Below are 22637 nucleotides of genomic sequence, written 5' to 3'. Positions count from 1 at the left end.
CAGGGGCGAACCCAGTCCGACGAAATTCGCGGAAAATTGCTAACATTTACGAATTTCAGGCCGAGTAGGCGGTGCATCTCAAAACGAATGATCTGACAGTACTAATTGTCATTTGACGATTTGACGTTTGTGACACCGATTCTTTTTATTTGAGACAGTTCATTTTCATCAAAAGCATTTCTCTGAAACGTTTTTCTTGTATAAACTGACGGGCGTGCTAGTTACAACTTTATGAAACTAAAATTTACGTTCCACAAATATGATTTTAAACAGTTTTTATTACATACTGCTGTGAGATTCTCGGCTACAACTCACATGAGATTAAAACAAGGTAATTATGAACGTAAACAGGTTTTTTCATTTGTGGTTTACATTTCCAAAATTGGAAATCAAAAATCACGTACACATAAATTAAAATTGCCAAATAAGCCTCTATTAACAAAGTAACAACAGAGGGGGGAAACCATAAATTTTAAGTTTATCAAAGCAACAAGATTTTTTTGATTAATAAAAGTTTTGTTGGTTGGGTGTAACAAATAGCTCAAATAACCAAAAATATTCATAAAATTATTTTGATATGTTCAAAAATGTTCTACAATGTCGTTAACAAACAAATTAATTTCATATAAATTTGTCATTTACTCCTACTTTGCAAACGTAAATATCTGCGAAATATTGCTTCATGCTCTTAATTTTATATTTATTATTTTGTTATGAATGTCACAATAACGTTGTCGAAACAGTTCTTTACTTTTTCACTTATTCTTTCTGTCTGTCTGTAAGGGAAATGATACATTTTTTTTGCAAAACATTATACATTGAGTTAAAAAAAAATTTTTGCACTATCTGGAACAATATTTCGTTCGTTACTTCTGTATTCTATAAATTTTCAAAATAAAAATGAATTGGCTTATTAACCATAAGTACGTCATACTTTATGACTAAAAGTGTGTTGAAACGAGTAGTGAGTAACGTAGAGAAAATGTTGCCAAATTTTATTGCAACAAATTAGGAACAAATTAAATCATTTATCATCTGCTATGAATTTGTAGCAAATTTTAATCTACATAGATGCAATATAGTTAATGAGATATTTGATTTTCATATTTCAATATTTTGGCTTTGATCTTTTTTGGCAAGAATGCTGCTGAATATGTTGAATAATGAGAGTGATTAATTATTCAATAAAATTTTATAATTTTTATAACCAAGACCCACAATAATTTTTACTGATAAACTAATTATAGTCTGAATCAAAAGTAACCTCTACACAAGCAATAAGTACCAAAATAAACAAATGTAATTCTTAATAATGATAACCGAATTGGTTCCTGGTCATGGTCAAATTGGTCCTCGGCGTTAAGGTAGGTGTCTATTACGTAGATTAAATTATTAAGAAAATAGGAATGCCGGCCACGTGTTTTGCAAAAACATGAAGGTCCGGGACCAAGAAATAAGAATGCGAAGCCAGAAAATTGCGACTTTTTAATTGATTTAAATTTTCGGAATTTTCCACACTTAAGTGGACATTTCATAATTTTTCAGGACCTGACCTGAACAATTTTATTTTTTTTGTGAAAAAATCTGTTTGTAATGAAATACTTACAATTCACACAGGAAGTGCTCTGTTTTCAACAATAATGTATTGGGTCCAAATTACAATAAAATTTGGAAATTCATCATGAATAACTTATGTATACAGGTGCGCCAGAACTCGCGCCCCAGAGAAAAATGCCATGCGCCCCAGAAAGAAACTTTAAATAGGATTAGATACCAGATAACATGGAAAAAATGTTTAAAAAATTTATCAAGACACTAAACTCATATAAAACATGGTCTTTAAAAACCTCGAGGGTTACGGTTACTAATCGTTTGGTCAATCTAATAAATTTTGCACTCTTTAATTATTTACTGCCGCTATTAATTATTTAAAGTTGTGAATTGACAGAAATTTTGCCACTGTTTGCGATTAAAAATGGGTTATATTGATTAAGGGGTGGGTACCAATTGAATTCTTTTCTGTGGAATGAATAAGGGGTGGGACTGCAAGATTTCAAGTAAAAGGAGATAAATTATTAGATTATTGGAGTACCCGGAACGGAGACTACTATTGAGTGCGGTTCTTGTTTATTATTTGGTTCCTGACTAAATGGGAGTTGCAATAAATTCAATTAGGAATGAATACGTCAGTGAGACAGGTGAAGAATTTGTGTGGGTTTGGCATTTCTTTTGAAATTAGGGTTTTAACTATTGAAAATGTGGAGAACGCGACCCACCACCTGAGAATCTATTAAAGATTTAAATCGTTTTATTAAGAAATGTTACGAAATTCAATAAAATTTTTACATTACAAGATTTTTAAACGTTAGACTTTGTATCAGGTATTGAGTGTTATCAGTACTTTCAAAAAGCTATTATTGCAACAGATTTTTTTTGTTTATTTGTAACAAAAGCAATATTTGATGAAAATTGAATAAACTAATTATGTCTACATTTAAATCACAAAGATGTTGAAATACTGCACCTAATTTTTATGTTGTACATGAGATTTTTTATACGGTATGTCAAATTAAAGAAATAAATTCATTATTTTGTAAGTTGGTGCTTTGTACCAGAATCCTAAAATAAATCAATTTTTGTTTTTAATGGTGCATTCTGTGATAATACAGGTTGTCCCAGGCAGGCTTGGATATAGGAAGTTAACATGGGAAATTAGTTTTTTTCCAGCTGTAGGAGGAAATCAAAATCTGATTGATGGAGGTTGTAGTGCTTGAAAAGGGCTATCTTATCAACATTTTTATCGATTCTCCAATTAACTCTATTTGGGCGAAAACGGCCCTTGAAAAATCGAAATTTGAATTTGGCGGGTTAACGTTACTAAGAAACGAACTATCAAGTTATTGTCGCCAACAGAGAATTTGTCAGCTGTCCAAAATTACAAATTTACAAAATAATGAATTTATTCCTTTCATTTACACTATACTGTATATATCTATAATCTTTCCGTTCAATTTAAACTTTTATTAACTTAATTTTTTGTTAAGTTAATTACGCTAAATGTCGTTGATTTTTTGGGAAAAACTACTCGTCAATTGCAATTTGTTTTACATTTCTTGAAATTTTAACAGTACTAAAACGTAAATGATAATTATCGCGATAAATATGTAAGAAAATACGATAGCATCGTGTGATTATACACACGCTAAATGTTATCGAATTCAATGTATTTGGACACAAAATGGAAATTTCAATTAAAATTCAAAAATTATACACTACCTCGAACACATAAACCCAGAATTTATTAAAAAAATATTACTTTATTAAATGTAAATACATCACCCTCTTATCAAATTGACACATTTTGACCAACAAAAATAATAAAAGGCGAAAATGTGTTAAATGTTAATACGGTTTTATTGTGACGGGTTTCTGATTGTTAAATCGATTATGAAATATGAACGCTACATTTATAAATTTGACGATGTTACAAATTTAATCACGTACCGAACGAATAATTGAGATTTTCACGTAGATTTGAGCAATTTTTAAATTTAAGATAATACGTTACGTCCGCCAAAAAATTGACATCATCGTTTTATTTTTACATTTACGATAATTGCAATACGACCATTAAGTGAAAGAAAAACGTGTTGCATAATGTAAAAATGAGTCTGTTATATTTTATGCCCGGTCAAGTGGATTGATCGAGTCGGGAAAACGGCTTAGAAAAAAGCCGACAAGTTCCTCCAGGATCACTTAATGTATGTTGAAATCTCGATAATCTGTGGATTATAGGGGTGAAGTGTAAACTAGCAGTTTTGTGCCAAGTTTCTGTTCATTACTAAAGTTTGGTCATTTCAGTTGATCCTCATCCTATTTTATAGTTGTTTTTTTTACATCTCAAAAGAATTATTGTTTCTTACGCCTTCAGATGAATGACACGAGCTATAAATAACGGAATGGACTAAAATAAGGACTGAAGTTTCTGAAGATCGAACTCAAAATAATATCTCAAGCTCACGCACCAATTAGTGTTCGCTTTCTCTCATCATTGTTTCAAAATTCATTAGAAACTTAACTTGAGTTACGAATTGTTGGAACGACATCGCTTGTCTTAAAATAACACGGCCAATATATGCGTACGGATCTTAATTCCATTCATATTTCTAACGGGTCACCTGAATCCTATCTCAAAATAGAAATCGGGGAGGAGTTACGAAAAATTGTGGACAAAATGGAAGAATCTGATGCGGAAAGATGAATACATGAATTTACGTGTAGATGGAAAGAATGAGTTTTAAAAATAAACGTGTCACAGACAGATTGACTATTCAAAAAGCAAGACCTTGATAAGCTGAAATGGACACTTAAAAACTTTTTAAAATTTTGTGACTTGAAACGTTTTCGTTTTTGCAGTTTATTTTCTGGATGGGCTGGTTTGAGATTGAATTTTATTATCGATATTCGAGGAAAAAATCTCGTTCTCTCAATTGCTGTTTAAATTTTGCAAAGCAGCAGACGAGAATTTTTGCATATTGGGTTGCGAACAGTTTCGGTCTTTTATTTACACGGAAATGGTTTAAATTTTAACACAGGTCGAACATTGACTTGATGAGAGGTAAAAACAAGGAAGTGTTAACTAAGAGTAGTGAGTTTCCTGAATGTCTGGAACTACAACGTCGATTATAAATATTTTATTCGGGGAATTAAATGCTTTCCATTTTTCTTTTTTCTTAAATTTTTAGGTTACGTGGATATTTAATCGTTCCAATTTGTTTTTGTTATCATTTGTCTTAAAACAGATTCGCATCAAAAACTTTTTATTACTACCTTTTATTAGAACGGTGTTAAATAAAAATGCGTCATCCCATAATCCCTATCGTACGTTACGATGTAAATTCATGCATGAGAATATTTTGTTTCAGTACACTTCGCACAGTTTCCATCCATGCATGTAATACGAATTCCATTACCTGCATGAGGTGTTTTTTTCTAAACAACTGGAATTCATCAATCATCGACGTATCTTTCTTAAGTTAAATAATGAATTTACTACATTTTCTAAGCCAATTATGGACAGTAATAAATATGAAACGATTAAAAACCTTCGAATTTTATCAAAGTGTGTCAAGTGCATCGTTAGAAGTTGCATTTTAAATCAAATTCGATTAGAATTCCTAATACATTGACATTTGAATGATTAAGCACATCTATTCACATTTCCAGGCATTATTTTCGGTAAATAAATTAGTTACTCGCGTACTGTTTTGTAAATTGGGAAACAGTTCCGTGTTTTGTTTACGAAAATAATTGACATTTGTTCAGAATTATTATTGTTTGGATTAACTTTAATTAAATGGTCCGGTTTAAAACTTGAATTTGTTCTCATGACATTAGGAATTGTATGATGTAATAATTAAAACCATCGCTCATCAATTAAATTTATAATAGTATTTACGTTTTTTTTTACTTTTAGTTGGTGTTTTGTGTAATAGTAATAGTTAATTAATCCGGTTAATGTACGAGTTGATCGGTTATTGTTTGCAAATTTTTTCCGGATTTTGGCAACCATAATATCCTTTAGAATTCATTTATTTTTACCGAATTATTAGCGATAAAACTTCCAACATCAAACGGAAGCAATTTTAATAAAGTTGAAAAATATGCTTAGCAATAATTCAGACTTATGCCAATGAGTTTTTATTTCTGTCAGCGTTTACTTAATCTGAGGAAGTTAGGTTTGTGAAAAAATTCAATTCGTAACAGTTTGTGATTTTTATCGCACTCGGACGTCTTTCCCACTTTTCCAACTATTTTCTTTAACTCTGTTCATGAAATCGGAAAATACTTGAGACGTCATAGAATCGTCGACGTCAAAGTCTATTTCGCCAAAAAAACATGACGCTTTTGGCATCGATCAATTTCCTTTTAGTTTCACTTTTGTCTATTCCTTCTTGACCTTAACAATTTATTTTGGTGACGCGAACTTGGCCCATTTCTTATTTATAGTTTTCTGTCATTGTTAAATTTTGGATTTCAAGTAGTCTTCAATGCTAAAAATTTTAATAGATGACTATTTTAGTGAAGTTGTGCACACAGTATGCTCTTTAAATTTAGATTTTGATTGCAAGGGGAAACGATGAAAAGCGAGCACGTGTCGGTGGTAAACGTGCCCGACATGTCAACGTGACGAATATTTTTTTTTCATATTTTATTTCTCCGAAAACGTTGAAATAATAATTCGGTTTATCAGTTTATTATCTAATCGGATCTTTTGGTGGATTTTCCATCAGTTTCGATCATCGGATCATGTGTGATACGTTTTTAATTCGTCCTCCTACTGTAAATATTTGTCGAGTTGAGAATTATTATTGGAAAGTAAATATCTTCCTCCTCGCCGTGACATTCTACTCCTAGCATTGCTCTCAAGATCAGTCTTATCTGAATCGTGAGTGGTGGCAGTTGCGTTTATGCAATGAAACTCGGATTTGGCGTTTTCATAAGACGGTGGTATGCGGTTCGATTAGCCGATCGATTCGGTGCTTAACGAAATTCATTAACCACCCTGTTGTGTTTAGTGTGTGTATTTGATTTGGAGTGGTTGAGGGGGCATTAACACGTGTGTTATTTCACTGACCCAATTTGCGAATTATTTCCACTGGAATTGCACACGAAATTGGAAGAGTCGAAGCACTGCTTTCAATTAAGCGCAGTTTTGATGGATTAATCTTCATTTGAATAAATGTGATACTTCCGACATGGCTACTGTTAAGTACGAGTGAAATTTTTTATACGATTATTTGCAAGGAATGGAAGAATTTGGAGAGAAATTTAAATTTTTTTAAAACGAGTGTCAATAACATTTGCGTATTGAGATTAGATTAAACAGAATTATTTACTGGAATAATACCAATTAAATTTAATTATTAAAAATTACTCGAACGTCCATGGACTAATATAAACAAGTGTAGAGACCATGGCCCATTTATTATATGGAATGGTCGGCTACGTTATTAAAATCGAGTTTAAAATTATTTTGTTTACTGCTAAAAACAATGAATAAACGACGTGAGTTGCCTACGATGTGCGATGAAAATAACCGTTTAATTTTTAAAGCACTCAAGGTACGTTTTATTTTCACGCTATCGATATAACAATAAAATGCTTATTGTGAGATTATTGCAATGATTGGTTGTTGAAAGCTATTTTGAAATGCGAAATACGTGTTATACCTGATTGTTTTACTTTTTTTTTTTGAACAACTTTAAATTGGCTAAAAATAATGGCACAGTGATCGGCAATGATTTTCATTGTCACAGTCAGTCAAATGACTGACACTGAAGTATTTTGACTTTTCTCTGGATAGAGCTCAAAAAGTAATAACATTTCCACCGACGATTACACTATTGTAATCACAATCACATTTTTTTAAATTATCTTATATCTTTTGTCATAGTTGCTATGCAAACAAAATGAGTTTTTAATATGTAATGATTTTGTAACCTTTGTAATCCTTTATAAATTACACTCCGACCACGGGATGTAATGACAAATTTTCTAATCTCCAAAAGATTAAGAATTGGCATATTACTACAGTGATTGTAAATTAATATCTAATAGGTTCCCTGGATTGAGTTTACAAGAGGAAAAAAATGTTTATCTTTGATTTTACGCCAAAACTGTAAAGGAAAAAAAGTTTTGCTTTACTTGAAACCAGCAAATCTGTAATTAAAACTTCATTATTCTAACTCAGTAGAAAGAAAAGTTCATTTTTCTCTTGATTTTGGACTTTTTTTTGGAATATTTTTTCTCTGCTTTTTAATTCTTATCACATTCGCGGTTTTAATTATTTGACAACTATGTCACTTTGGCAATTAATTTATTAATTAAATAATGATAGTTCTTGTTAAAAATGACTTTGGTTTTTACCTTAAAGCTGTTTCTTTGAGTTGTTGTTTGTTAAAATTATGTTTTTCACAAACATTTTTGTTATTTAACTTGCGTAAACTCATTTCTCAAAGTGACATCATTGTCAAAATAATAAAACCGCCAATGTGATAGGACTTAAAAAGAAAAGAAAAAATATTCCAAAAAAAAAAGTCCAAAATCAAGAGAAAAATGAACATTTCTTTCTACTGAGTTAGAATAATGAAGTTTTAATTACAGATTTGCTGGTTTCAAGTAAAGCAAAAACATTTTTTTTTGCAGTTTTGGCGTAAAATCAAAGATAAAAATTTTTTTCCTCTTGTAAACTCAAACCGGGAACGCGAGTGAATAATAGTCATATGTCATAACATATACGAGTAGAATTGCTTTGTCTGTCCACGACTATTAAATATTTTTAATTTTTGCATCGATTTTTGATATTGAAGGGATTGACTACCTAGAACAATTTTGGGCAAAAATGTTGACATTTTTTATTTTCACATGTAGCTTGTTTCAGAGACATTTATTAACACTCTGTATGTATCCACACAATTGTGGAATGAAATGAAGTGGAATATTTCCTTATTTTAAGTATCTATTTTTAATTCTTATATATATATTTGTTATACAGGGTGTTCACGGATTACGAGCAATTATTCTAACCACTAAAAGAATTCGTTATGAAGACCAAACAAATTCCGTATCCAAATTTTTCTTTGCATTTTTTCTCCTGTGATTTTTACGAACCATTCAGTGTGTCTGTTCTTGTTATGTGGAAGTAAAAATATTAATAAAAATTATATTCATTGAATGTTGACCGTGAAAGTTTTTGTGCACAAAAAGGGATTACTTTGTGCACAAGAAAATTATCAGTTGTTTACACGCGTCAGTTTACTCAGTTGTAATCGTGCTTTCGGGTGAATTGTGCACATCGATTTCAAATTATTAATAAAGTCATGTGGTATTTACAAAATGGAGCTCCACCACATTACACCAGCGTCGACATTAATTAGTTGAACAACCATTTTCTCGAAAGATGAATTGGTCGCCAAGGTTTAATTACATGGCCACCGCGGACACCAGATTTAAATCCGTGTGATTTCTTTGTGGTCTCACATGAAACAATTAGTGTACCTACGCAGCTCAAATTAATATTCTCGAAGGGGTCGAAGGGTTGTGTGTGCGAACGCAAGCTTCTCCAGTCCGAAGGGTATACAACTGTGTATTGCCAACGAAGGGCCACATTTCGAACATTTTTTTATAACAAGTATTGATCACTGACACACTGATCTACCTTAATGTAACGATAATTTTTTTGTCCTTACGCTTTTATGTTCCATAGGTTTTTTTCTTTTAAAACAATTCAACTTATTTTTAATTTTAACTCAGACATAACCTATTTTCGGCAAAAGTTGTGATAAAAAAAGTTGTTTTTCTTGTCGAGTTCTATTAGTGGTTAAAATATTTGCTCGAACACCCCGTATTTTCTCATTTTTCTAATTTCAAATGATTAAAATGTTTATTGTTACAACCAAAAACACTTTTCTTTGTTTGTCTGTTCTTAGGTGGTAAAGTAATCCTCTGTATTTGTTTTTTCAATTCTTAATCGGCCGTAAATCTCCGTCTAAATATTTACCAAACATTGCAAAAATACCAATCACTGCTAATTAATTTTGCAGATATCGAACTGATCCGGTATTTTTCTGTTGGCTTTAGATCAATCAATACGTATTACGCACCAAATCCACCTTTTTAACATAGTTCTGTGTATTGTTCGCATCACGTGTCTCAATCGTGTATGTAGATTATTGTTGTGAATATTCTAACCTTATAAACCGGATGGGCGTCTTAGATGCGCATTAAAATCACAACTATTACCTTGACCAACCCATTTTTCTCAGTAACACCGGCTGATCGAACCCATGGCACCTAAAATCGACGAACCGACCAAAAATAGCGATTCTCAAGTCGCAAGTGATGCCAATCATGTGCTTAAAAAACAGTGCGAGTGTAAAAAATTGCAGAGTGTTATGCCCGAAAAGAACAAAAATGCAAGACCGAAGTATGGAAGGTCAGTTTCGGTCTGTGATTTATCTTCGGATAAGCACAAGTCGACGAAGAAAAGTGCGACATTGGGGTCGGTGCCGGCGATCGATGGATTGGGGAAAAGTCAAAAAACGGGCTACTCCAGGTTGTTGTATTGTTGGAGGAAGTTGAAGCGATCATTGTCGAGCTCGGGAAGTAAGTAGGAAATTTTTTAGGGTGAAAAATCGACGGAATCACTGCTAATTTAATTATCTCGATTCGATCAAACAAGTGGCATCTTTAATATTGCGTTAATTACATTTTCACAATATCATTCAGTGCTAAATTCAGTCGAGTTAAGTCGAAAGTGGACGGAAACAAAACATTGAAAGAAAGTGTTACGGAACATAATCGAGGACAATGATTAGAATCTGACTTTCTTCGCCATTTAAAGAAGAAAAACGACAACTGTTTTGCGTGTGTGTTTTTTTGGACTTTATTGTCTTTCTATGTAAATAAATTTCTAGACAACAAAAAGATTGACTTGTGAGAAATCACACTTATTATTAGATTTACAAAAAATACTACAATGATGTGTTTATCTCAAGGAATTGTTTCAAAATAATTAAACAAGTTTATACTCTCATTGGACCTGTTCGTTATCGTAATCATTTTTAACTTTCCAGAAAATATTCCATTACGATTTCGCACGGTAGTGTTCTGCTTAAATCAATTACGATTCGCTCCTAATCGAAATAACACTGTTATCTAACTGTTACAAAATATAACTTTTTATTTTTGTGGACAAGAAAATTCGCAGCGTTATAATAAGCTTTGTGTTGTCGGGATTCATTTAGTGGCAGCCACAAAAGCCCTCGCAGGAAGACCCTTTGCTTTAAGTGAGTTAAAGAATAAATTGTATTGAAGTTTTAACGGGCAAAAACGAACGTTTATTATTAAAAAAAAGTTAATTTTTATAATTATATACATATTTATTTTTGCTCAAATCAATTTGCAACAGTAGCGGTTTAAAAATTTTAAGTCCGTGCAAGTATGTTGCAGAATTGCTTTTTGATTATCTGAACCATCTGTTCGTAATAAAACTTCGATAAACAATTTTCTCTATACAGAAGTAAAAATTTTTATTGTTGTGGGTTTATAGCTTAAAAGGTCAGCATGTGGACGTCTACGCTTGCGGCTATTTGAGAATACGGTTTTACAACATCGCTTAAATAGTGGAAAATTAAATTAAAAACTTCAAGAAAATATGCTTTCCTTGGAGTCGTATCGATCGAACATTTCTTTGGTACAATGTTAGATAAATTTCTATTTCTTCATTAATCAATCATTTCGTTATAATTTGTAATTTTTATTTTTATCAAGTAGCAACATTTAATTATTTGAGAAATAAAAATTATAAATTTTCAAAATAATTACAGTAATTATTACTCCTATAATTATTCTCATATCTACGATTACTACACGGAAGTGCAAATAGCCGTCATGTCATGTTTTCAATCTGTCATTTTGAAACTGATAATTCTCGACATGTGTTTCTACTCTACCGAAGAAACAAACATTATTTTAAACTTAAACAAATGGATCTTCTATGTTTGAAACATTTGTAATTCTTTTTTAAATTTTTGATCACTGAAATTATTCAAGTAGTTTATACAGGGTGTTAAAAAAAGTTGTAAAACATTTCAGGAAGTAATAGTATGGACCAAAATAAACAAAAAAATTTAAATAAACTATTCGTTTTTTGAAACATTTATTTGCAAACTGTTCAAACAAAAAAAAAGAAGCTTCTAATAATTACAAAAATCAACTTTACAAAAAATATTCAAAGAGCTCTCTTTCCATTTCCTTCGTCTGAAGGATATTCAATTTTTTTCTAAAATCTTCTTATTGGCTTGGAGTTGTTGGAATTGCTGAATTATGCGTATTTGCAGCTCCTCGAGGCTATTTATTGGGGACTATAACAAAAATATTAAACATTTTTGCAAAATAAATTCAGGGGGTAAAAAAAAAATATTCCATGTTTATTAAAAAATGTTTGTTTATCTTGGTCTATACTATTACCTCTTTAAATATTTTACAATCTTTTTTTAACACCCTACTCAGATTTGATAAAATTTTATCCCTTCTTACTCAGTACTATCTGAATTTCTGAAATTCTCTCATTTTATTTGTCGTCTGGAATAAACTTTTTATCTTGGGTAATCACCCTGTAGCAAGACTGTAAAGTAAATGTCTGTTATACTTATATAAAAAACCTACTTAATTTGATTTACGTAAAGGTATTTATTAATCAAAAATTGCGTCACTCAAATTTTTAATTTGTAATTCTTTTTTTCAAAAACTTTGATGCATAATTTTTAAATTACATAACACGTTTTAAGTGCATTTTAATTATACGTATATGAGTGCACCAAAACTCTCTTTATTAGAAATTACAAACCTATGTTTAGCTTACATAATAATTTACGTGATTCTATTGACTTAAAAAATTACTATAATTTTAATTCAAGACATGCTTTCAATTCAATCTTTAACAATTATAAATCTTTTCGATACATAGAGAAGTAATTTAGGTATCACAAGGGGTACCCCAAGGATCGCGCTTAATGTAAGATGAGATTTAATTAAAATGCTGGAAATGTAACCAATACTAAATGAAAAGTTAATTAGTGGTCTATCCTCCTGAAAATTACCAGTATTTATGTCGATACGATCGATAAATTATTGTGTTTATTTAGTTATGTGACGGGAGCGCAAAATAAATAAGTCTTCACCTTGTATAAATTGAGCAATGTCAAACCCCACGCTCAGTCAATCTCTTTAATTTTAATCACCGACTCTCTGTTTGATTGAAGAAAATCTACACTTAATTAAGTTTTAATAGAAACATTTTCCTTCGTTTGGTCAAAGCAGTGTTAAACCGAAGACGGAATCGAATTGTTGCCATGTTTTAGAATCGATACACTTTATTATATTTCAGTCGCCAGCATTGTGCATTTAATTCGTATCGACAGACGAACGAAACCGTAAAACGCCATCATATAGATAAAAAACACGTCAAGATCGAACAAGAAGCTTTACGTTTTTTCTCCGATCAAGTGTTCGTAATTTTCCCCATCTGCTGATGTTGCATTTGACACCGTCAAAAAATAATTTTTGTGACAAAATTAAAGTAGCCGGCCGCCGCAGCAACCGTCATACAGATTTTTTCGATCTTTGTTAACCTTTGTACGTAAAAGTGTCAGAATTTGTAAAAATATTCTTCTTTAGTTTAATTCCATAGCCTGAAATTATCACGGCTTGCGAACAAGCAGCCCTCGTTAAATTTAAATTCGGATTCTACTTGTGGAGGAGAGTCTCTCGCTCTGTAATCGTGTTTTGCAAGATCTTCGATGGCCACTGGTGCGAATATAAGAGAAAAAAGCCGTGAAGTGTTCGACGACGATCAATACGTCATTGCTTCGACCAAACTCAAGTCAGGTATTCTAGCCCTTCTTTTAGTCAATTCTATATAGTGTAGACCGGAAACCATGATCAGACCGATTTTTCGTTGACTGCATCGAAGCAGCGTAATTATGGATTAAAAATTAAGTTAAATTCGTTTATGGAACTAGCGCTAGTTTGCAGTCCCATCACGAGACTCCCCCATAACCGATAACCATTCGCCGCACGTCTCTGCACATCGATTATGTAAATCTGATCGATCGGAAGATCACGATTTTGTTTGAGAAATGATCTTCCTGACGATCTCTTCAAATGTATAGATACATCAATGTTATGTTTTCGATTTGTTGGTGGTTATTTAGGTAAGGACGGTAGCAAAGTTACTACAGTGGTAGCAACACCTGGACAAGGTCCCGACAGACCACAAGAAGTTTCATATACTGACACCAAAGTTATCGGCAATGGCAGCTTCGGAGTCGTTTATCAAGCCAAGCTGTGCGAAACCAACGAGTTTGTCGCCATCAAAAAAGTCCTCCAAGACAAGAGGTTTAAGGTGAGTGGTCTTGCTTTCAAATGCCGGCTTAGTTTTATACTTTTTTAAAATTTCAACTTTTTGGAAACACATTTTTGTCTTGTATTAATTTGGCTTAAGGGTTCTTGACCAGAAAAATATTGTATCTTGGAGTTTTGTACACTGTTCCTGATTTTTACACTTGCGTCGCATAGTTTAAATATACAATTTGTAGTTTCTTTTTTTATCTCAGATTTCTTACATTGATACCCGTACATATAGTAAAAATGTCACACTGTTTACAAATTTTTTCAAGTGCATGTTATAAATACATATTTGTTTAAGAGTTTACTCCTAAATTTAGTATCTCGTGTTGGTATCCGGAAAAAACGTTGAAAGATTTTTGGGGCGGTTCCCTAATAAAAAAACCTTTTCACCTATGTCCGAAAATGCTTCCTGGGGGAGCTGAAGCCTCCTAAAGATGGCGGGCAAAAGATTTTCTCAGTAACAGATGGATATAAATTTTGCACCTGGAATAATTTTTTGGTGCTGAATTTCTTAGTGATATCAAAAATTGTATAGGTACCCTAAAATGTTTTATTTTACGTTATAAGGTCGAGTTATTTTGCTTTATCTACCTTAAGTATGTCCGGACAGAAGTTCATAGGAACTTTTTTTTTATCTTAACCTAGGGAACTACTCCCTAAAAGCTTTCAACGTTTTTACAGATACCTGTATATCGTGCCATTCTAAGACTTTTTATAATGTTTTTTTCTATATGAAATAGTGGAATCTTCTGACTCAAAATTTGTCAGTAGGGTTTAGTTGTAACACAGATTCTTCCTTTATACAGAAATCAAATGTTTCTGATTTATTTCACCTCAAAAAACGGAGTTGCAACGTTGTCAGTGTGACAATGGCTATGGCACAGGTATTATACGAAATTTTATTATTGAATGTGTTCGATATGTTATCAGTTTACACACGTTTTATCGGTCAATAACGTAATATTATTTTTTTCAAAATTATTTCCTTTTTTAGTTTTCTAAACTTATTATTATGTTGTTGCGATGTATTAATGATTTTTTTATTTTTTCAGAACCGGGAACTTCAAATTATGAGGAAATTAGAACATTGTAATATAGTTAAACTTAAATATTTCTTTTACTCCAGTGGAGATAAGGTGAGTTAATTTCCAAGGATAAAAATCGGTACACATGCAAGCTTAATAACAATAAAATATTAGCTACTTGTTTGCCGTTTTTTATGGTTAATTAAAAAAGAATTGTTGAAGTAACCCAGACCAGTTGCTATCTCCTACCACTCAAGTTTTTCATGTTGCATAATCGACCGCGTAGCTGAAAACATTTTAAATATTTGATAAGTTGAGGATGATATCAGTGTCCGATTGGTGGTAGTTGTCTTTACAGTTAGTTAACGATTTCTACGTTGGGTAAATGTCGTTTGTGAGATCATTTGCAGTTTCCGCCTTGCCTATTAAAATAATTAATCACGGTTGAGTTGCAACCTCGTCTACCTACGAAGCATTATATTTGAATATCGGCAAAACGCAAACTTGCCGGTAGTTTATTAAAGAGCGGTTTCTGATTATAAGTTGATACAAATAATTGTCTTTTTATATTTATCTCAGGCTGAAGTTCCTTGCGATATGTCCATATTCATGGCAACAAGTACGCAGGTATGCTCCTGCTTTATTTTCTTGTAGAAAGTTGGTCCCCCTGGCTATATAGAGTGATTTTATGCTTTACAAGACACCTCCATGGACGAAGTCATTAAAAACTACTTATTGTCAATGTGATTTTTTTTTTTTTTGATTTTTTAAACGAGATGTCATTTTGAGTAGGCTTGAAAAATACGTTTAAATTTAACCAATATACTAATAACGCTCAGCTGCCAAAAAGCATTTTCGCGACCTGGTTGTAGAATGTGTGAATATATTATCCTTATAACAGTAGGTGATAGATGAACCTTGACACTGGCATTCAAGGCGGTTAATAGCGAATTGTGAAATATAAAAAAAACGCGTTCAAAAGCGACTCGAGGAGGACTATACCTTGTTAAATTATCGAATATTACACGGAAAAGACAAGTTAATCTACTAGGAATTTTTAAAGTTGCAATGAGGTTACACTTGGCACTGAAAACAAACATTCTAACGAAAATGAATGATGGACTTGCTTCGTTTTGTTGTAAATTGGTGTTTTAAGCAAATTTTACCGCCGTTCATATTTTAGACAAAAAATATTACCATTTAATTAATAAAAATTTTATTTCTTTTGTGTACGTTTACAACTTGATTCAAAAGATTCTCTCTCGTATTAAAAAGAATAAATGGCAGTGATTTTTTTGCAACGGGCCCTAAAACTAGACACTCTATATTACATAATTGCATAAATGATATAAAATAACCGGGACTATGTAGACCGCTTGTTATATTCCAGGCAGACTTATTTTCTATCCTCTATTCTCTAAGCTGTATAATTCTTTTATGTCATTTACTTAGACTGTTTAAATGCGAGTAACTTTTGACGTTCTTAGCATTAGTTACTTGTTAGTCCAGTGAGATACTTTTTTTTTTTGGTAGATTTAAATGTTACAACAAGTTTCGCCGTAATCATTTTAGAGAAGCAATGACAACACAAGAGGTAGAGCCTGTCCTTCAAGATTGGAATTGAAGTTATTTATCTTTTTGAATAATTTTACATTAAATCATTTATTTCAAATTTATGGCAACTCTAATTTCGTTTACATTTTTTTATTTACAACTAGGTTAAATCTCCTTGCATTTTGGTTAAAGTGTCTCCCAGTGATCAGAAATTTGTAAAAAAATGAACAGCGTTAATTTTGGGTTGCAGAAGGACGAAGTGTACCTGAATTTGGTGTTGGAATACATCCCAGAAACGGTATACAGAGTAGCGAGACATTACAGCAAATCAAAGCAAACAATCCCGATAATTTTTATCAAGGTGAGTTTAACATTTTGAAAGATTAACTTTGATTATTACGTCCTTTTTGTAGTTGTATATGTACCAATTATTCCGATCGTTGGCGTACATACATTCGTTGGGTATCTGTCATCGGGACATAAAACCGCAGAATCTTCTATTGGATCCAGGCACTGGCATATTGAAATTATGCGATTTTGGCAGCGCGAAACACCTCGTCAAAGGCGAACCAAACGTTTCGTACATTTGCAGTCGTTATTACAGAGCGCCGGAACTGATATTCGGCGCTATCGACTACACCACGAAGATCGACGTATGGAGTGCGGGCTGTGTTCTGGCTGAATTGCTGTTGGGACAGCCAATATTCCCCGGAGATTCTGGTGTAGACCAATTAGTAGAAATTATCAAAGTTTTAGGCACGCCAACTAAAGAACAGATCAAAGAGATGAATCCGAATTATACCGAGTTCAAGTTTCCACAGATCAAGTCGCATCCTTGGCAGCAGGTCAGTGGCAATTGTTAACATCAATTGTGCATTTTTAAATAACCGGAAGTAACCATGAAGTGAATGTGAAGCTTTTTGCATTATTGTGTTTATTCGAGAGGTACAAATAATTATCTAATTTCAAATATATTTTTGCTATTTTAATAAAAGCAGCAGTAGTAGAAGTTTTAGAATTTTTATAGCAGCCGTAAAAAATATTTGTCTCCGGGGAGTGGCGTGTTGACAACATTACCATACGAAGACTTGGAATTACACCAAAGGGACGAAAATTTTATTTATTTTTATGCTTTCTGATTAAATGTTTATTTACAAAAATCGATTTCTTTCTACATGAAATTAAATTAATTTTACATATCTCTCGAATAAACTGATTTCGCACGCAACGACTACAAACCAGACGTTCTACCACTTTTTTTTTTCTTCCACGGAATTTTGATTTGTGTCTGTCACGAGGAATAACATACTAACAAATTGTCACAAGCTTGTTTTATTACAAGTAAAATTTTGACGAGGACGTCTGTTTGCAGTTTTTGCTGTCAAGAATGTTTCTACCACAATGTAGCACCAATCACCAAAGAATACGTGTAAGTGGCTTTGGTTACTTGCCGTCATTCAATTACTAAACGCTTTTGCGATGTGTGTTTTTGAAAATCATTCTATTCTCATGTTAAACGTGTGCATGTGTTTGTAAGTGATTGTTTTGTTGTGAAAGTGACAGTTTTAATCGTCATCATATACATGTTCGAAATTAATTATGTGGAAATGAAATTGTCAGGGGAAAAATTAAATCTGTTGGGAAGAGACAAGATTTATTGCTTGATGTTGGATGCAACACATCAAAGTGTCACGCACAAGGATACGCCCTATTGTGGGTTTTACTTAATACCGAATTTTTTGATTAAAAGAAATATGAATTCATTCATTCGCTCCTTTGGGCGAATGAAACTTGAAGCGTGATGAGCTTGTTTACAAGATAATAATTTACTGTATGATGCTTGTTAATACCATATTTCAGAAGGAATCTGCTTCATCTTTTTCTGCATGGTAAGAGAGGCAATTGGAATTCAATTTTTTTTCTTTCATCTCGTTTTGAAATACAAAAAATGGGAAAAATTGAAATAACTTTTTTTCATGGCACAACTTAATCGTAAAAGTAATTCTTTCATTAAATAATTAAAGTAATTGTAATTATCAAATTTTATATTAGAAAAATAAAAAAAATGGAATGATCATTAACACTTAAATACATAGTTTTGTCTATTTGGTCATAATAAAAATATTAATGTTTAAATGATAAAAATTATATTTTTGTTTTTTTTTATTGTAAACTGTGTTATTTTTTTATTACTGAAGCAACTATAGTTACATAATTTTAATGTTTTGTAATGAAATTACGCCTACTACATACATGCTGTTTTAAAGATCATACATTGTAGTGTATTTATTCAAATTTTTATTTATTTTTTGTATAGTTTAGGGTACTTTTTACTTTATAAGCTACTTTATTTATTGTAAGTTTTTTTATTCGGGAATGAAAAACAATATTAATATTGTGAAAATAACGTCCTCAGATCCAAGGAACAGGGTTGAAAATTAACTGGAGGAGAACTTGTAGGATTTAAAACGACTGTTAAAAAAATATTGTCTTAGTTAAAGCGTAATAATTAGTTTCGTGGTTTCTTGTTGTGTTGACTTGTGTAATTAGGATAATTAAACTGTTCTCTAGTATAAAGCAAGCGAGAATTTTTCATAGAATTATAGTCCATTTTTTAAGAAGGAAGTAAGTGACAGCATTGGACAGCCAGTTTTACATTAGCAAATTTAAATGGGAAGGTATGTTTTACATCTCATACGAGTAGCATCTAAAAAAACTGGTTGCCTTTGCATTCGGAAATTTAAATTTTTAATAATTTTTATGATTATTATAACTGATACTATGTGATTGCTATTATACATCGTCAAACAAAAAGAGCTAAATTTTTTCTCTTTATCAAGTATTATTACACAAAAAGGTAAAAGAAGATTCAAAACTCCCGTCAAAATGTCAAAAGTCAAAAATTAATTTTTTCAATAGTTTGAACTAGACTAATTACTCGTCCAATCCAATTTAAAAAAAAATGGGGTATAGAGTTTTCAGTTAAAATTCAAGGAGGTATGGAATAGACTATTTATTCATATACAAAGAAAAGATAAAATCAACAAGTTATCTTAAATATAATTAGGCAAGAATTTTCTATTGTTATATTCTCAGAAGCAGTTAATCAATGTTAAAAATTTCCGTCAAAAATTCAAATTATTGAAAATAAAACCCGTTAGATATTTTTAAATGTTTATCAATTTTTAACGATTCCAATAATAAATGTTGGTTATAGTTTTTTGTCATTTATGTTATCTATAAAACAAATAATTTTTTCGTAATATCACGAAAGGTTTAGTCCTCTGTTGCGTGATTTTGTATGTGACGATGCTCCAAAAAAGCGTATACATAAATAAAACTGTTTGTAACGTCAATGTGTCAATCGTATTGTAGTGGCATCGATTCGATTTATAAAAAATTGTTAAAATTTTGTCGATAGGTATTTCGAGCAAGGACTCCCCCAGAAGCGATCGAGCTAGTGGCCAGACTTTTGGAATACACTCCTTCATCAAGGATCAGTCCATTGCAGGCTTGCGCTCATGCATTCTTCAATGAGCTTCGGGACCCCAACACCCGCTTGCCCACGAGTAAAGAATTGCCTCCTCTATTCAATTTCACGGAACAAGGTGATTTTATTAAGAAAAATGACAAAGTTAGTGTTATTTTATGGTTGCAGAGTTGAGTATTCAACCGTCATTGAATTCCATTCTGATACCGCGAGGGGTTCAGGAGGCTACGAATAGTCCACAAGATGGCGCTGCCTCGTCGGGGGCGACGGACGCTGCCGATACGACGGCGGCCCCCGTGCAGGCGACCGCCGCCGGAATACCTTAAGTAGTTCAATCCTCCAAGGGAAGAGCCCCTTTCGCTCGTCCCATTTCTCCCTTTAATCTAGTAAGCGATCTGTGTGAGATTGTTGATTGGGACAGCTGTACTATATTTAATATACGTGCGTTTGTACAGAATTTGATTAGTTGTTTGTAGGCGTTTGTTTTAATGCCCATTTGTTTTAGCGCGTTTATTTTTAAAAATTTTGTTGCGTTTATAAGTATTTGAGTTAACATTGAAAAATCTGGTGTCGCACCAATCACAATATATGTACATATTATTTATACATAAAAAAAGATTGTAAATTTTAAGTAGGTTTAGTTGAATGACTAATTTAGTTTTTGTTTTTGGAAAAGTTGGAACAGATTTTTCAATGATATTTTGGAGCATATTTGTATTACCAGATAAAAATTCGTATATTTTTAAACAAACAAAATAAGTTATTAATTAACGTAGATCTTCTATTGGTGATTTTCATCGTTATATTAGTGGTTTTTAACATAATTTACTTACGCAAAGCATTTGGTGTTAATTATTTAAGGTTATTCGTTTTGGTATGAAGTAGTAATTGTATAACAACCTGACATTGAGATAAAATCCAGGACCGTAGAGTTTTAAACAGTTGGTGTGAATATGATATGAGTATACAAAAGCGAAAAGATATTTAATCTTGAAATATTGTGTACTTTAGCTTACGCTTTAGAAAAAAAATGAGTGAAACATTACAACGTAGAATTATCCTAATGATCGTACTAGCTTACGAAGTGCAATGCGTTAACATTTTTGAACACGCCTCCAAGAAACTAGGACAATTATTATTAGTTTCCATAGATGTGCACTATCTACGGTTTGGAGTTACTTTTTAAAAGCAAAAGAGAAAAATCTATATTATGTGCAAAGTGTATTTATCTTGACATAGCCAAATTAATAATTTAATTTTTAATTTAAGGTAAAAGCACACTCTCCCTTATCCCTTTCCTTTGTCACCTCTCCAACAATCGCAATATTAAAATATTATAACGACAGTTAACTCAGTTTCGATGTTTCCTAAAATGCGAATAAATCATCTGAATACATGACTTTTTCATTTCAATCCCAGACTCTGGAACAAATGTTGGGGTGTGCTTGTACCTTAATTGGTTACAGGTGAAGTTTTAGACATTTTAACCCCATTTATTAGGACGATGGTTGGCACATTTCACAATTTTATAGATCTCAGTTGACTTTTTTTAGGTCTTCATGTGAAGTTGGCGATCTTTCCATTGCCTAATCAATGGAGAGGATTCGAGATAAATGTCTAGACCTTAAAACGAATGACTTCTACGCTAGTAGTATTTACGATTGTATCAGTTAGTTTTAAAATGGCGTCAAGTGTGAAATAGTCTTTCTGAACGTCTGTCGCCTCATAGCAAACATGTATTTAAATATTTATTACTTGTTATGTAAATATCTTGTTTAAATGACAGTTCATTTTAAAGAAATATTTTGTGATTTTAATAGATGCAAATGCTCTAGAGTAGAAAGTCAAGTAAAACATAACATATCAAAATATTTTAATGATTTTTTTATGAGTAATAGTTGGATTTAGTTTATCTTCGGGTGCCTCCTGAATTAGTCAAGACAGAATATATTTTATTTATGACTTAATTATATGATTTAATTTTGGGAAATTTAAACTTTTTCTCTACCAAGTGAGATTGAAAAAAAAATTAAAAAACAGCTTTGTGTTAGAATATGCATTCTATGAATGCACTTTCATTGTTGTATCATGAACTAAAAGTGCGCCCTTCCTGAAGCCAGATCCAAGAGGCTGCATTTTTCCTTCATGTTGTCATGTGTAGCATCTAGCGAACTGAAGCAATTGTAAATAACAGTAATTTTGCAGGCAATAACCGAAGCTCTTGAAAAAAATCGCAAAGGCACTATAAAATTTTCAAAATTGCTTCACGTTAAATTAGGGTTCTCTTTATTGCCTTGGAAAATTATAGTAGACGAATTAATCTTCCTTCACAGCTTATATCTAGGCACGGAAATCGAATGGTTGCTTCGGTTTTATGCGTAAATTTTCATTCTGGACAACCAAATATACTCCTCAAGGCCCGCTCAGTGTGCAGGTTTATCAAAAAATTTTCGGCAAACTAGTGTAAATTTGTAAATAAGCTTTTACAACATGTTACGAGCCTACATTTTCAGCAGTTGCAAGAATTGTAACCAGGTTATGTTTGGTTGGTCCTAACAATGCTGTTCTTAGTAAGTCCTTAACTATGTAATTTT

General features: G+C 32.0%; 1 protein-coding gene across 7 annotated transcripts in view; it reads left to right on the top strand.

Moving 5' to 3' along the window:
- LOC123004849 (glycogen synthase kinase-3 beta) overlaps nt 1-22060 on the top strand; it is a 22682-nt gene extending 622 nt beyond the window's left edge. The window contains exons 1-8 of one of the 7 annotated variants that reach the window (XM_044398330.1): nt 6370-6510; nt 9828-10167; nt 13767-13969; nt 15027-15110; nt 16804-16914; nt 16967-17398; nt 19975-20161; nt 20212-22060. In XM_044398330.1, coding sequence (XP_044254265.1) covers nt 9849-10167; nt 13767-13969; nt 15027-15110; nt 16804-16914; nt 16967-17398; nt 19975-20161; nt 20212-20369 — 1494 coding nt within the window. In that variant the 5' untranslated portion in view covers nt 6370-6510; nt 9828-9848 and the 3' untranslated portion in view covers nt 20370-22060. Of the gene's footprint in view, nt 1-6369; nt 6773-9827; nt 10168-12445; nt 13201-13242; nt 13453-13763; nt 13970-15026; nt 15111-16803; nt 16915-16966; nt 17399-19974; nt 20162-20211 lie in introns of those variants that run through there. The other 6 variants (XM_044398331.1, XM_044398329.1, XM_044398334.1 and 3 more) reach the window with 6 other exon arrangements.
- The last annotated feature ends 577 nt before the right edge of the window (nt 22061-22637 follow it).

Source organism: Tribolium madens, unplaced genomic scaffold (genome assembly GCF_015345945.1).
Source record: "Tribolium madens isolate multiple individuals breed KSU strain unplaced genomic scaffold, Tmad_KSU_1.1 Scaffold_20;HRSCAF=117;Tcas5.2_LG4, whole genome shotgun sequence".
NCBI lineage: Eukaryota > Metazoa > Arthropoda > Insecta > Coleoptera > Tenebrionidae > Tribolium > Tribolium madens.
Note: the sequence above shows the minus strand (reverse complement) of the source record. Positions and strands in the feature narration are given on the sequence as shown.